The 13,971-nt window shown below is 47.1% G+C and overlaps 1 protein-coding gene across 4 annotated transcripts in view; it reads right to left on the bottom strand.

Moving 5' to 3' along the window:
* The window catches only part of FBXL13 (F-box and leucine rich repeat protein 13), a 150,442-nt gene that overhangs the window by 134,163 nt on the left and 2,308 nt on the right, over window positions 1–13,971 (bottom strand). For 2 of the 4 annotated variants that reach the window (XM_069977951.1, XM_069977978.1), the window contains exons 2-4: window positions 7,252–7,355; window positions 4,498–4,591; window positions 1,675–1,742 (exon numbers count right to left, since the gene is read on the bottom strand). In XM_069977951.1, coding sequence (XP_069834052.1) covers window positions 1,675–1,742; window positions 4,498–4,591; window positions 7,252–7,355 — 266 coding nt within the window. Of the gene's footprint in view, window positions 1–1,674; window positions 1,743–4,497; window positions 4,592–4,759; window positions 4,845–7,251; window positions 7,356–13,971 lie in introns of those variants that run through there. The other 2 variants (XM_069977968.1, XM_069977960.1) reach the window with 2 other exon arrangements.

Raw genomic sequence — 13,971 nt, 5'->3', positions numbered from 1 at the left:
ACCAAAGTCACTCTTCAAGGGGCGGTACATAAATTGCTTTTAAAGGGACAGTACAAAAGTAGCTCTTAAAGGGGAGGCACCAAAGTTGCTCTTAAATAGACAATACATAAGTAGCTCTTAAAGGGAAGGTAACAAGTTCGCTCTTAAAAGGAAGATATCAAGGGTTAAATTTTCTCTGAAAGGGAAGTCACTGTTAAAAGGGCGCTCTTTTCAAGCACTACGTATTTTATCCAGGAACTGCACATCTAGTTTTGTTTGGTACTTGATACAAAAGATGAAAAAACAAAGGATTCCTCTTGTATAATGAAGCCGCTTATAAGGAACCTATATTAAAAATGCAGTTTAGCCCCTTCCCTCAAAAGCTACTTTTCATTTTAGCACTTTTGTTTTTTTCCTCCTCGTGTCTAAAAGGCCATACCGCTTGCATTTTTTTCACATACAGACCCTCAATAAGTCTTATTTTTTGCAACATCAATTGTACTTTTGCAATGACAGACTTTATTTTTGCATAAAATATGCAGCAAAACTGTAAATAAAAAATTGGTGCAGATTTTTTTTTTTCATTTTGGGGGTCATAAAACTGACATGTTATCTATGTTCCTCAAGTCAGTACGACTACAATACCAAATTTATATAACTTCTGCTTTTAAAAAGGTAAAACTGGTTTAAAATAAAATAAATGTGTTTAAATTGCTCTATTCTGCTCCTTATAACGTTTTTATTTTTTGGTTTATAGGGCTGTATGTAATTTGTTTGCGCCATTATCTGTACTTTTTATTATTACCTCATATGCATATATGAAACTTTTTAATGACTTTTTATAAAAAATTTTCTTGATGTGATGTCACCAAAAATCAGCAATTTTGCACTTTAGCTGGTTTTTATGCGTATGCTGTTTGCCATGCAAGATCAGTCCGTAACGGCCAATATCGGCTGATAATCGTTCCGTGGAATAGGGCCTTTAGACTAAAGCCCCTATTCCACAAGGCGATGCAGACGAGCAAACGAGTGCTGTCAGCACTTGTTTGCTCCTCGTTCCCCGCTCGCTGCTGCAGCTTTTCCACGTGTTGGCAGCGAGCGGATGAGTACTGGAGGGGCTGTGGGGAGACCGCCCGGGTGATCGCTAGATCGTCCGGGAAGCCCATAGAGGATAGCTGCAGTCTGCTGCCGCTGCTCCCATTCCATGGAGCTATGGCAGCAGATAGCTGCTATAACAGTCACTTGTTTTTCAACATGTTTGAATAACAAGCGACGCAACGATCAGCCGACATGAATTGATCTTTATTCCATGGGAACATTATCGGCCGTAACGGCCGATAATTGTTCCGTGGAATAGGGCCTTAAGCTGTCTAGAGATATATATGAAGACTGTCCATCAAGTTTGTAATCTCCAAGAATTAGATTTTAGTAAATTCCTTTTATTGACTTATACAAATAGAACTTGTTTACTGCAATTGTAAATCACTGCTCAAAATAGCGTACATATTATTGGCAGAGGACCAAAAGCTCATTCCAAAATCAATATTAAGTAAATATAATAGTAGAGTTTCCATCATCAGCAAAACTTTGACGGCCTTACAGACTGGACATCTCTAATACACTGTTACTCCCCCCACCCCCTTTTACTTAACTTTTAGCAACTAATCCTCTTTAGTCAGGCAGTAAAGTACTCACTCAAAGTACAGCTTCTGCAGTTTGTTGATGTAAAATGAGTACGCTTTTTTAAATAGCTCTGGCGACACCTGAATGGAAAAAGAAGATCTGTGTCAAGGGAATGTTAAGCAATAGGAAAATCTGCTGGTCTGCATCCAGGACAATGTACATATAGTAATCACTTCAACTTCTAAAGGCGCATTGGCAGAAGTTTAGATTTAAAGCGACTCTGTATCCACAAACCCACCCCACCAAACCACTAGTACCATCTCTTTGATGAGAGGTACCGGTACCTGTCTTTTAAAATGTGCCCAGTGCCTTGATTAGAGCAAAAAAATGATCTTTTAAACTTGCAGCACTGTGTTATACTGGTGTGGGCTAGGATGTCTTTGCCCCAGGTCTGAGACACCTCTCCTTTTTTCCTCCTCACCCTCCTCATCATTAGGAGCACCTCCAGGCAGGATTTCTTCTATTCATCACCTGTTTAAACAGTGCAGCAGGTGCAGCTTAGACGAGTGATGAATAGAAATCCTGCCTGGGGGGCGTTCCTAATGATAAAGGAGGGTGGGGAGGAAGAAAGGAGAGGTGTCGCAGACCTGGGGCAAAGACACTCTAGGTCCCTCTACACAAACACCAGATCACCATTTATTAAAGGGTTGTCCTCTCAGAAGTCACAACTCCCAGCATACCCTGAGCTTTATAAGCTTAGGGCATTTTAAGAGTTGTAGTTCAATTAAAAACTTTTTATTCAAAATGGCTATTTCAGCCACATTAATATATGCAAACATGCAATCTCCATAGCTTAACATTGGCAATAGTAGTATTAAAGACACCAGAGGCACTCATAATAAGACAGTCATAGTATGCTTTTATTCCAACCAGTCAGCTTGTATGGCCACCTAGAGCTGCCTTGGTGAGCTTTACATGCTACTACAGTAAATGTCCATCCATAGCCATATCCAGGTCAGCCATGAAATTATGTATACTATGGAGAATGAAGTTGACATGTGTGGCATATTAAAACTGTCTAGATGCAAAATGCACTATAACAATATCTGTAAGTAATGCTAGGGTACAACAAAAAAATAATGACTTAAACGCTAAATGGGATTGGGATTTCAAGACACACACAAGCAGAAAGCCAAGAGTTTGCTGAAGTGCGGAAAATATACTTCAATTAGATTTTAAATAATGCAAACTATTATTTTAGGAATTCATTAATCATGTCTTACCATCTGGCTGTCTACTGGCAAATGTGATAGATGGCACAATTCTTGTACAAATGCACTAGTATAAAGTGTGGTGGATATGAAGTTATATGCATATTTTTATTATGGCTTTGCAGAGTTCAGTTAGCTCTACTGAAGAGAAATGATCTCCTTCCAACTTTTTGGAAACAGTATGTTACAGCTCATTTCCTATTTCAGCATATTCATGCATCTTTCATGGCTTGCTGAGAATGTGAAGGAGCCTAAATATTAAGCATACAGCTCAGAAAGCAAGTCCACAATGAATAAATAAGGATCTCCACTGCACAACAGGTTTTTTCACCCAATACTAGAAGTGAACCCCAGTAATGCTCTTTTGGCCGATTCCTTGCATCCATGTTCAAAAAAAAAATGATTAAAGTCCAAGATTTTTTAAAAAGGACACCCAATTCTTTGGAACATGTACTACCAATGTACACTGCTCAAAAATAAACAACTAAAACAGCACAATATAACTCCAAGTAAATCAAATGTCTGTGAAATCAGACTGTTCACTTAGGAAGCAACACTGGTTGATAGTGGAAATTATTGGCAATTAGCAAGACAACCTTAATAAAGGAGTGGTTCTGCAGGTGGGGACCACAGTACCTATGCTTTCTGATGTTTTGGCCATTTTTGAATGTTGGTGGTGCTTTCACACTCGTGGTAGCATGAGACGGACTCTACAACCCACACAAGTGGCTCAGGTAGTGCAGCTCATCCAAGATGGCACATCAATGCGAACTGTGGCAAGACGGTTTACTGTTTCTGTCAGCTTGGTGTCCAGAGGCTGGAGGCGCGACCACCCGAAGACAGCCCAGTACACCAGGAGACATGGAGGAGGCTGTAGTAGGGCAACACCCCAGTAGGATCGCTACCTCCGCCTTTGTACAAGGAGGAACAGGAGGAGCACTGCCAGAGCTCTGCAAAATGACCTCCAGCAGGCAACAAATATGCATGTGTCTGCATAAATGGTTAGAAACTGACTCCATGAGGATGGTATAAGGGCCAGACGTCCACAAATGGGGGTTGTGCTCACAGCTCAACACTGTGCAGGACACTTGCCTTTTGCCAGAGAACACCAGGATTGAGCGCATGTGACAGATGTGACAGATTGAGCACATCTGGGACATCATGTCTCGCTCCATCCACCAACGTCACGTTGCACCACAGACTGTCCAGGAATTGGCAGATACTTTAGTCCAGGTCTGGAAGGAGATCCCTCAGGAGACCATCTGCAACCTCATCAGGAGCATGCCCAGGTGTTGTAGGGAGGTCAAACAGGCACGTGGAGGCCACACATAATACGGAGCCTCACTTTGACTTGTTTTAAGGACATTACATCAAAGTTGGATCAGCCTGTAGTGTGTTCTTCCACTTTAATTTTGTGTGTGACTCCAAATCCAGGCCTCCATTGGTTAATAAATTTAATTTCCATTGATGACTTTTGTGTGATTATGTTGTCAGCACATTCAACTAAGTATTTCATGAGAATATTTCATTCATTCAGATCTTAGATGTGTTATTTGAGTGTTCCCTTTATTTTTTTAACAGTGTATAAATGTATTCAGAGTTCTAAGTAACAGAGAGAAATTACCAACTGATCTTCATCTTGACCAAAAAGGTATTCTAAGTAGCTTCCAGCCATTGCCTTTACTTTGGGTTTCCTTGAATCATCTATGTATGAATCCCTAATAGAAAGGAAAAAGGGACAATTGACTATTGATCCAGGAAAAGAAAATAAATAACAGAAAAGAGTTTACCAGTATTTTAGTATTTTCTTTGTATCTCACATTTGTACAATGGTTTCAACAAATAAAAATTATTGACCGTTTAATAAAAAGTTGTTCAATTGGTACCATCGGTCCAGATTTGTTAATCTGTCTGATTGGACACAGTTTGTCTGTGTCATCCAATCCGAGACCAATCAAAGCTCAGCTATGTATCCATCCCCAGAATCGTAAAGTGTTGCGGAAACTGTTGGTGCTATATAAATAAAAAAGTATTATTATTATTATTATTATTATTATTATTAATCAGTACGATCATACTGATATAGCTCCCAGTTGCAGTAAATAGAGCTCCTACACAGCTCCTCCATCATATCTGTTGTGTCTTCAACGACAAGTGTAGTTCCTGAAAGAATGGATTTAATTTGGCGCGTGGATGGTAGCAAACAAAAAACAATCCTGGATTTTAATTACATAGTCTTACCACTAGATGTCAGCAAATACTGAAGTTGATAATACAAACTAGTTGTTTCAGATCACAGTATAATTGGAACACTGCTCAGAATATGTCTGTGCTTAGCAGAATGTCTGCTCACAGAATATTATGTAATATAAGTATGTCTGAATGCAGATTTGATTCAGAACTCCCTTCTGGATTAATGTATATGAAAACCACACTGTATTACTAATCCAGCCATATGAATAAGATTTTTTTTTTTTTGTAAATGCTATGGTCACATAGTGGAAACATACTGGGTAGCATGACATTGTGTGCCGCCAATTGGGGATTTTAAAATTAACAATAAATGTGCAGTGTTGCAGTGCAATTACGGACTGGTCATTGGGGGTTTATTTAGGGCCATATTTCCACTAGGTACTGGTGGTCCAGTGCCTGGGGCAGCACCTTCTACAGTACATTTTTGCTACAGGATATATAACTCTACATTGGCAACAATAATCATTTACGCTTATACCTGATATTCAAGCTTTAGTTAATTTTTGCAAATGATGTATATAATTAGACATTTATAATCTACAGTATGTACAGGGTGTACTTAGGTTTTTACTATAAATAAACAGTCTTGCAGACTGTGCTAGAGAATTACTTTTCATTTTTAGCGACCAGTAAAGAAAATAACATGTTCCATTACAGCAGGGGTGGGGAACCTCTAGGCCGCGGGCCGCATCCGCCCCTGAGATCTCCTGATGCAGGCCTCAGTTCTCCTGTGACATGCGCCGCTCGGGTAAGGCAGAAGCCAGAATGCACAACATTTTCCTGTGTCCATGAATGCAGCGGCTGGCAGACACAGAAGGATGTTGTGCATGCCGGCTTCTTCCCTACCACCGCAGCCGATGACGTCATTTGCTTTTGCACCTCCTGCAGGTGAAAAACGGCACAGACTAGAGGAGAGAGAAGAGGACCCGGGCAGCATGGGAGCAGAGCAAAGGTGAGTGGGAGGTAAATTTTTTATTTGGTACAGACACTGGGGGTCGACTAGCCTACCAGGGACATCACTGGGGGGTTAACTAGACAACCAGGGACATCACTGGGGGTTAGCTAGACTACCAGGGACATAACTGGGGGGTTAAATAGACTACCAGAAACATCACTGGGGAGTTAAATAGACTACCAGGGACATCACTTGGGGGTTAACCAGACAACCAGGGACATGACTGAGGGGTAACTAGACAACCAGGGACATGACTGAGGGGTAACTAGACTACCAGGGACATCACTGGGGAGTTAACTAGACAACCAGGGACATCACTGGGGGGTTAGCTAGACTACCAGGGCCTTCACTGGGGGTTAACAAGACAACCAGGGACATGACTTAGGGGTAACTATACTACCAGGGAAATCACTGGAGTGTTAACTAGACTACCAGGGACATCACTGGAGGAGTTACTAAACTACCAGGGGCATCACTGGGGAGCTTACTAGACTACCAGGAGCATCACTGGGTGGGGGGGTTAACTACACTACCAGGGGCCTCACTGGGGAGCTAACTAGACTACCAGGGGCATCACTGGGGGGTTAACATCAGCCACCAGGGGCTTCACTGGGAGGTTTACAGGTTTACAAGGACTACAAAGGACAAAACTGGGGGGGGGGGGGGAGGGTTAACTAGGACTACCAGGGACATCACTGGGGCTTATTTACCACTATCAGAGGCATCACTGAGGGTTAGTTAGACTACCAGGGTCCTCGCTGGGGGCTTAACTATGGTTAGCAGGGGCATCACTGGGGGGTTAACTACAGCTAACAGGGGCATCACTGGGGGTTAACATCAGCTACCAGGGGCATCACTGGGAGTTAACTAGGACTACCAGGGGCATCACTGAGGGTTAGTTAGACTACCAATAAGGGGTAATCTACAGCTACCTGGGGCATCACTGGGGGTTAACTACAATAACAGGGGCATTAGGGACAGAATACTTAGCCTTGACCCGAGTGCTGGCAACCCAGGCTACTTCACTGCTGCGCACAGTATAACATTAAAAGCAGTGTTTATAAATGCCCGAAGGCCTTTGACAAGGAAAAGGTTCCCCACCCCTGCATTAGAGCTTGCTAATAGGCTTGGGGAATGACTATCACTACAAAGTTAACATTATATTAGTACCACACAAGAGAATGATGACCCTTCTCTAACATCTCCTTGATCTTCTCCTCCAAAAACTGGAGTGGATTTTCAGGACACATAGCACAAAGTCCACATAGTAGAGCCTGGAAAAAGATGTAGAGAATTGAATCCATTTATCAATTTATTTATATGCAATACATTTATATACAAAAGAATTTACAATATATGCAATACAACTGCTGAGATCATTTTACCAGAGCTGAAAGCTGATCTGTAATAGGTTGCTGTTGCACCAGTCTATATTTTACACCCTTTGATAAATCTGGGCCCCTATTCCTACCTAACCACGCTCCGGCAGGGTTCTCCAGCAGCATCTTCTCGTTCTCTGCTGAACACTCTGACCACTACTTTTGGATTTGTCTCGGCAGTGACAGCCCACTCAGTCAGTCACTTGCTGCGACACTGTCCTGCTTCAGTCAGTGATTGGCTGAGCAGGCTGTCACTGCCAGAACCCGTCTATCTTAGAAGTAATGGCCCGAGCATTCAGCAGGGGACCTGATGATGCCGGAGAGGGACCCCAGCGGAGCGTTAGGTAATTTCCAAAAATTTTAAATAGCTGGACTACCCCTTTAATGTAGCAGAAAATAAACATTTTCACTCTTTCAAACATTTGAACTATGTAAAGAAGACTACTTATTACAGTTAACTGTCATTTAACCTCTAGACGACCCTGGACGTACAGTTACATCATGGATGTCTGTCACCAGACGACCCATGACGTAACTGTATGTCCTGGGTCACTAAGCAGCTATGAAGAGCGATCTGCAGTTAGCAGCCGGGCCCTCACCGTTAATGACAGGCTACAGTGATCACAGGGTTTAAGTGTAAGTGGCAGGAGCAGCTTGTGTCACTTACCGATCGGCAGGGCCGTTTCTAGAGGCGGGCGGGCCGGGCGACCGCACGGGGCGCCGACATCTAGGGGGCGCTGGTGGCTCCACTGAGCTGCGCGCACCCCTGGCCGCCCGCCCGCTCACCCCATCACCTAGCTCTGTGACCCCCTGCCTCTGTGCCCCATCACAGGGCAAGACTGGTGCCCGAACGTTGTTCCGCCCCGCCGCCCGAACGTAGCTCCGCCCCCCGCCCGAACGTAGCTCCGCCCCCGCCCGAACGTAGCTCCGCTCCCCATGGACCGGCCGGACCCTGCCAAGCACTCTGCAGGCCGCTGCAGACATCTTCTCCCTGAGCAGGCGCAATGACGTCATATCACTGCGGCTGCTGAAGAGAGAAGATGTGTGCAGGGGTTACGGCGGCCTGCTCCCCGCAGGCTGGAGAGGAGGAGAGAGGGACCTGCTGTATGCTGGAACAAGGTGAGTATAATGGTTTGTTTTTTTTGTGTGGACAAAGCATGGGGGGCTTATTACTATGGGTGGGGGAGCACAGGGGGCTTATTACTATGGGTGGGGGAGCACAGGGGGGCTTATTACTATGGGTGGGGGAGCACAGGGGGGCTTACTACTATGGGTGGGGGAGCACAGGGGGTCTTATTACTATGGGTGGGGGAGCACAGGGGGGCTTATTACTATGGGTGGGGGAGCACAGGGGGGCTTATTACTATGGGTGGGGGAGCACATAGGGCTTATTACTATAGGTGGGAGCACAGGGGGGCTTATTACTATGCGTGGGGGAGCACGGGGGGCTTATTACTATGGGTGGGGGAGCACGAGGGGCTTATTACTATGGGTGGGGGAGCACAGGGGGGCTTACTACTATGGGTGGGGAGCACAGGGGGGCTTATTACTATGGGTGGGGGAGCACAGGGGGGCTTATTACTATGAGTGGGGAGCACAGGGGGGCTTATTACTATGGGTGGGGAGCACAGGGGGGCTTATTACTATGGGTGGGGGAGCACAGGGGGGCTTATTACTATGGGTGGGGGAGCACAGGGGGGCTTATTACTATGGGTGGGGAGCACAGGGGGGCTTATTACTATGGGTGGGGGAGCACAGGGGGCTTATTACTATGGGTGGGGGAGCACAGGGGGGCTTATTACTATGGGTTGGGGAGCATGAGGGGCTTATTACTATGGCTGGGGGAGCACGAGAGGCTTATTACTATGAGTGGGGGAGCACGGGGGGCTTATTACTATGGGTGGGGGAGCACAGGAGGCTTATTACTATGGGTGGGGAGCACAGGGGGGGCTTATTACTATGGGTGGGGAGCACAGGGGGGCTTATTACTATGGGTGGGGGAGCACAGGGGGGCTTATTACTATGGGTGGGGAAGCACAGGGGGGCTTATTACTATGGGTGGGGGAGCACGGGGGGCTTATTACTATGGGTGGGGGAGCATGAGGGGCTTATTACTATGGGTGGGGGAGTACAAGGGGGGCTTATTACTATGGGTGGGGGAGCACAGGGGGGCTTATTACTATGGGTGGGGGAGCACAGGGGGCTTATTACTATGGGTGGGGGAGCACAGGGGGGCTTACTACTATGGGTGGGGAGCACAGGGGGGCTTATTACTATGGGTGGGGGAGCACAGGGGGGCTTATTACTATGAGTGGGGAGCACAGGGGGGCTTATTACTATGGGTGGGGAGCACAGGGGGGCTTATTACTATGGGTGGGGGAGCACAGGGGGGCTTATTACTATGGGTGGGGGAGCACAGGGGGGCTTATTACTATGGGTGGGGAGCACAGGGGGGCTTATTACTATGGGTGGGGGAGCACAGGGGGCTTATTACTATGGGTGGGGGAGCACAGGGGGGCTTATTACTATGGGTTGGGGAGCATGAGGGGCTTATTACTATGGCTGGGGGAGCACGAGAGGCTTATTACTATGAGTGGGGGAGCACGGGGGGCTTATTACTATGGGTGGGGGAGCACAGGGGGCTTATTACTATGGGTGGGGAGCACAGGGGGGGCTTATTACTATGGGTGGGGAGCACAGGGGGGCTTATTACTATGGGTGGGGGAGCACAGGGGGGCTTATTACTATGGGTGGGGAAGCACAGGGGGGCTTATTACTATGGGTGGGGGAGCACGGGGGGCTTATTACTATGGGTGGGGGAGCATGAGGGGCTTATTACTATGGGTGGGGGAGTACAAGGGGGGCTTATTACTATGGGTGGGGGAGCACAGGGGGGCTTATTACTATGGGTGGGGGAGCACAGGGGGGCTTATTACTATGGGTGGGGGAGCACAGGGGGGCTTATTACTATGGGTGGGGGAGCACATGGAGCTTATTACTATGGGTGGGAGCACAGGGGGGCTTATTACTATGCGTGGGGGAGCAGGGGGGGCTTATTACTATGGGTGGGGGAGCACGAGTGGCTTATTACTATGGGTGGGGGAGCACAGGGGGGCTTACTACTATGGGTGGGGAGCACAGGGGGGCTTATTACTATGGGTGGGGGAGCACAGGGGGGCTTATTACTATGAGTGGGGAGCACAGGGGGGCTTATTACTATGGGTGGGGAGCACAGGGGGGCTTATTACTATGGGTGGGGGAGCACAGGGGGGCTTATTACTATGGGTGGGGAGCACAGGGGGGCTTATTACTATGGGTGGGGGAGCACAGGGGGCTTATTACTATGGGTGGGGGAGCACAGGGGGGCTTATTACTATGGGTGGGGGAGCATGAGGGGCTTATTACTATGGCTGGGGGAGCACGAGGGGCTTATTACTATGAGTGGGGGAGCACGGGGGGCTTATTACTATGGGTGGGGGAGCACAGGGGGCTTATTACTATGGGTGGGGAGCACAGGGGGGCTTCTTACTATGGGTGGGGGAGCACAGGGGGGCTTATTACTATGGGTGGGGAGCACAGGGGGGCTTATTACTATGGGTGGGGAGCACAGGGGGGCTTATTACTATGGGTGGGGGAGCACAGGGGGGCTTATTACTATGGGTGGGGGAGCACAGGGGGGCTTATTACTATGGGTGGGGGAGCACGAGGGGCTTATTACTATGGGTGGGGGGGCACGGGGGGCTTATTACTATGGGTGGGGGGGCACGGGGGGCTTATTATTATGGGTGGGGGAGCACGGGGGGCTTTTTACTATGGGTGGGGGAGTACAAGGGGGGCTTATTACTATGGGTGGGGGAGCACGGGGGGCTTATTACTATGGGTGGGGGAGCACGGGGGGCTTTTTACTATGGGTGGGGGAGTACAAGGGGGGCTTATTACTATGGGTGGGGGAGCACAGGGGGGCTTATTACTATGGGTGGGGGAGCACAGGGGGCTTATTACTATGGGTGGGGGAGCACAGGGGGGCTTATTACTATGGGGGGGCAGCACGGGGGGGTTTATTACTATGGGGGAAGAGCACAGGGGGGGGATTATTACTATGGGGGAAGTGCACGGGGGGTATTACTATGGGGACTGCACAGGTGGGTTTATTACTATATGTGAACAAACCATGGGGGATTATTACTATGGGGGGAGCACAGGGAGGATTAATACTATGGGGGGGGGGCAAAGAGGGATTATTACTATATGGAGGCACAGCAGGGGATCCTACATACAGGGGGCAACTCACATACTTACTGACTTACTGCACAAGACACAAAAGAAGTGGAAGTTGTAAAAGTGCGGAACCTAAGATGTTTGTCTGGCAGGAATTGTTGCTGCAAGAAATCATCATGGTGGACTGGGCCAGATGGAGAGGAAAAGGGAAAGTGATGCCTCAGATCAAAGAAGACATCGCCTGTGAGTCACTGAACTGTTCTTTTTTTTTTTTTTTGGGGGGTGGGGGCGCTTTTAGCAGGATTCGCCCTGTAGTCAAAATTACCTAGAAACGGCCCTGCCGATCGGGATGCCTGCAGTGTGACTGCGGGGCTCACAACCGCTTTCACAGACTGCCAGAGGTCTCTAACCTTCCTCTGTGCGGTCCGTTCTGCGCTCTGCTGATTGAATCTGCCACAGGCAGGGTTAATCAGCAGGGTGCCTATAACACTGATCAATGCTATGCCTATGGTATAACAATGATCAGTGTATGCAATCTTTTGATTGCATGTAAAACTTAAAATGTGCAAAAAATAAAAGTTAAAATGTTTTTAAAAATACCCCAAAGCCCCTCCCCCAATAAAGATTAAAGTCACCCCCATCATATTTTATAAATAATACATATAAAAATAATGAAATAAATAAACATGCTATATACCGTAGAGTGCGTAATTGTCTGATCTATTAAAATATAACAATCAGCATCACGAATGGCGTAAATGAAAAGAGGGACAAAAGCACCAGGATTACCAATTTTTTGTTACATTATATATTAAAAAATTTTTTATAAAAAGTGATCAAAACGTCCAATTTACACAAATAGGTTATTAATAAAAACTAGAAATCATGCCACAAAAACACCCTGTAGGTGAAAAACTAAAACCGTTATAAGCATCACAATAGGGCCATTTTATTAATAATTAATTTAAAAAAAAGGATTTCATAAAAAAACTATATATATATATATATATATATATATATATATATATATATATACATACTGTGTATGTATATATCAGGGCTCCAGATGGCGACCAAAATGGTCGCCAATGCGACTGATATTTTGCAAATGGCGCCCAGATTTATTAATCTGGGCGCCATTTGCGACTGGCCCCGGCGGCGGCGCGCTGTCTCTTTAAGTATCCCCGGCTGATGCGCGGCTGCCGGGGGTGTCCCATCCTATCCCCGGCAGCGCGGCGCATCAGTGAGCTGCCTGGGGCCCTGACTTCCGGCACAGGAAGCGCGCGTCAGAGACGCTTCCTGTGTCAGAAGTCACAGCCCCGGCGTACAGAGAGCTCACTGACGCGCCGCGCTGCCGGGGATAGGACGGGACACCCCCGGCAGCCGCGCATCAGCCGGGGACAGCGTCCGAAGAAGAAGAGGATCGCCGGGGGAGCGGGTTGTCAGGTGAGTTTGTGTGTTTGTTTTTTTTAAATACTGGTTAGCATAAAGGAAAGGGGGGGCTTTATAATGGGGGGAGAAGAGGGGCCATATTCAAGGGGGGGGGCATCTATAATGGGGGGAGAAGAGAGTGCCATCTATAATGGGGGGAAGAGAAGGGGGGGCATCTATAATGGGGGGAGAAGAGGGGCCATCTTCAAGGGGGGGAGAGGGGGCTAGCTATAAAGGGAGGGGGTATCTATAAGGGGGGGAGAAGAGGGGGCATCTATAATGGGGAGCAGGAGGGGGCATCTATAATGGGGGGGAGGAGGGGGCATCTATAATGGGGATAGAGGGGGTCATCTATAAGGGGAGGGGGTATCTATAAGGGGGGGAGAAGAGGGGGCATCTATAATGGGGGGGAGAGGGGGCATCTATAATGGGGGAGGAGGGGGCATCTATAATGGGGGTAGAGGGGGTCATCTATAAAAGGAGGGGGTCATCTATAAAAGGAGGGGGTCATCTATAAAAGAAGGGGGTCATCTATAAAAGGAGGGGGTCATCTATAAGGGGAGGGGGCCATCTAAGTGTAGGGCAAACTGGCTGCAGACACTGGGAGATAGATATATGCACAATTATTATTATCAGGGCCCCTCAGGTGTCTGTATTGTAGGGGGTCACTTGCATTAGTCACTAGGTGAGAGATATATCTATCTATATACACATCTTGTGGGGGGTCACTATGGCTGCAGTCATAAGTCTAGCTCAGTATGTATAGACTGTTGCAAGCTTTTAAAGGGAACCTGTCACCCCCGGTGACAGGGTGACAGGCTCCCAACCCCCCGTTAGAATCCCCTATACTCACCTCATCGCG

This window comes from Dendropsophus ebraccatus, chromosome 1 (assembly GCF_027789765.1).
Source record: "Dendropsophus ebraccatus isolate aDenEbr1 chromosome 1, aDenEbr1.pat, whole genome shotgun sequence".
Classification (NCBI taxonomy): domain Eukaryota; kingdom Metazoa; phylum Chordata; class Amphibia; order Anura; family Hylidae; genus Dendropsophus; species Dendropsophus ebraccatus.
Note: the sequence above shows the minus strand (reverse complement) of the source record. Positions and strands in the feature narration are given on the sequence as shown.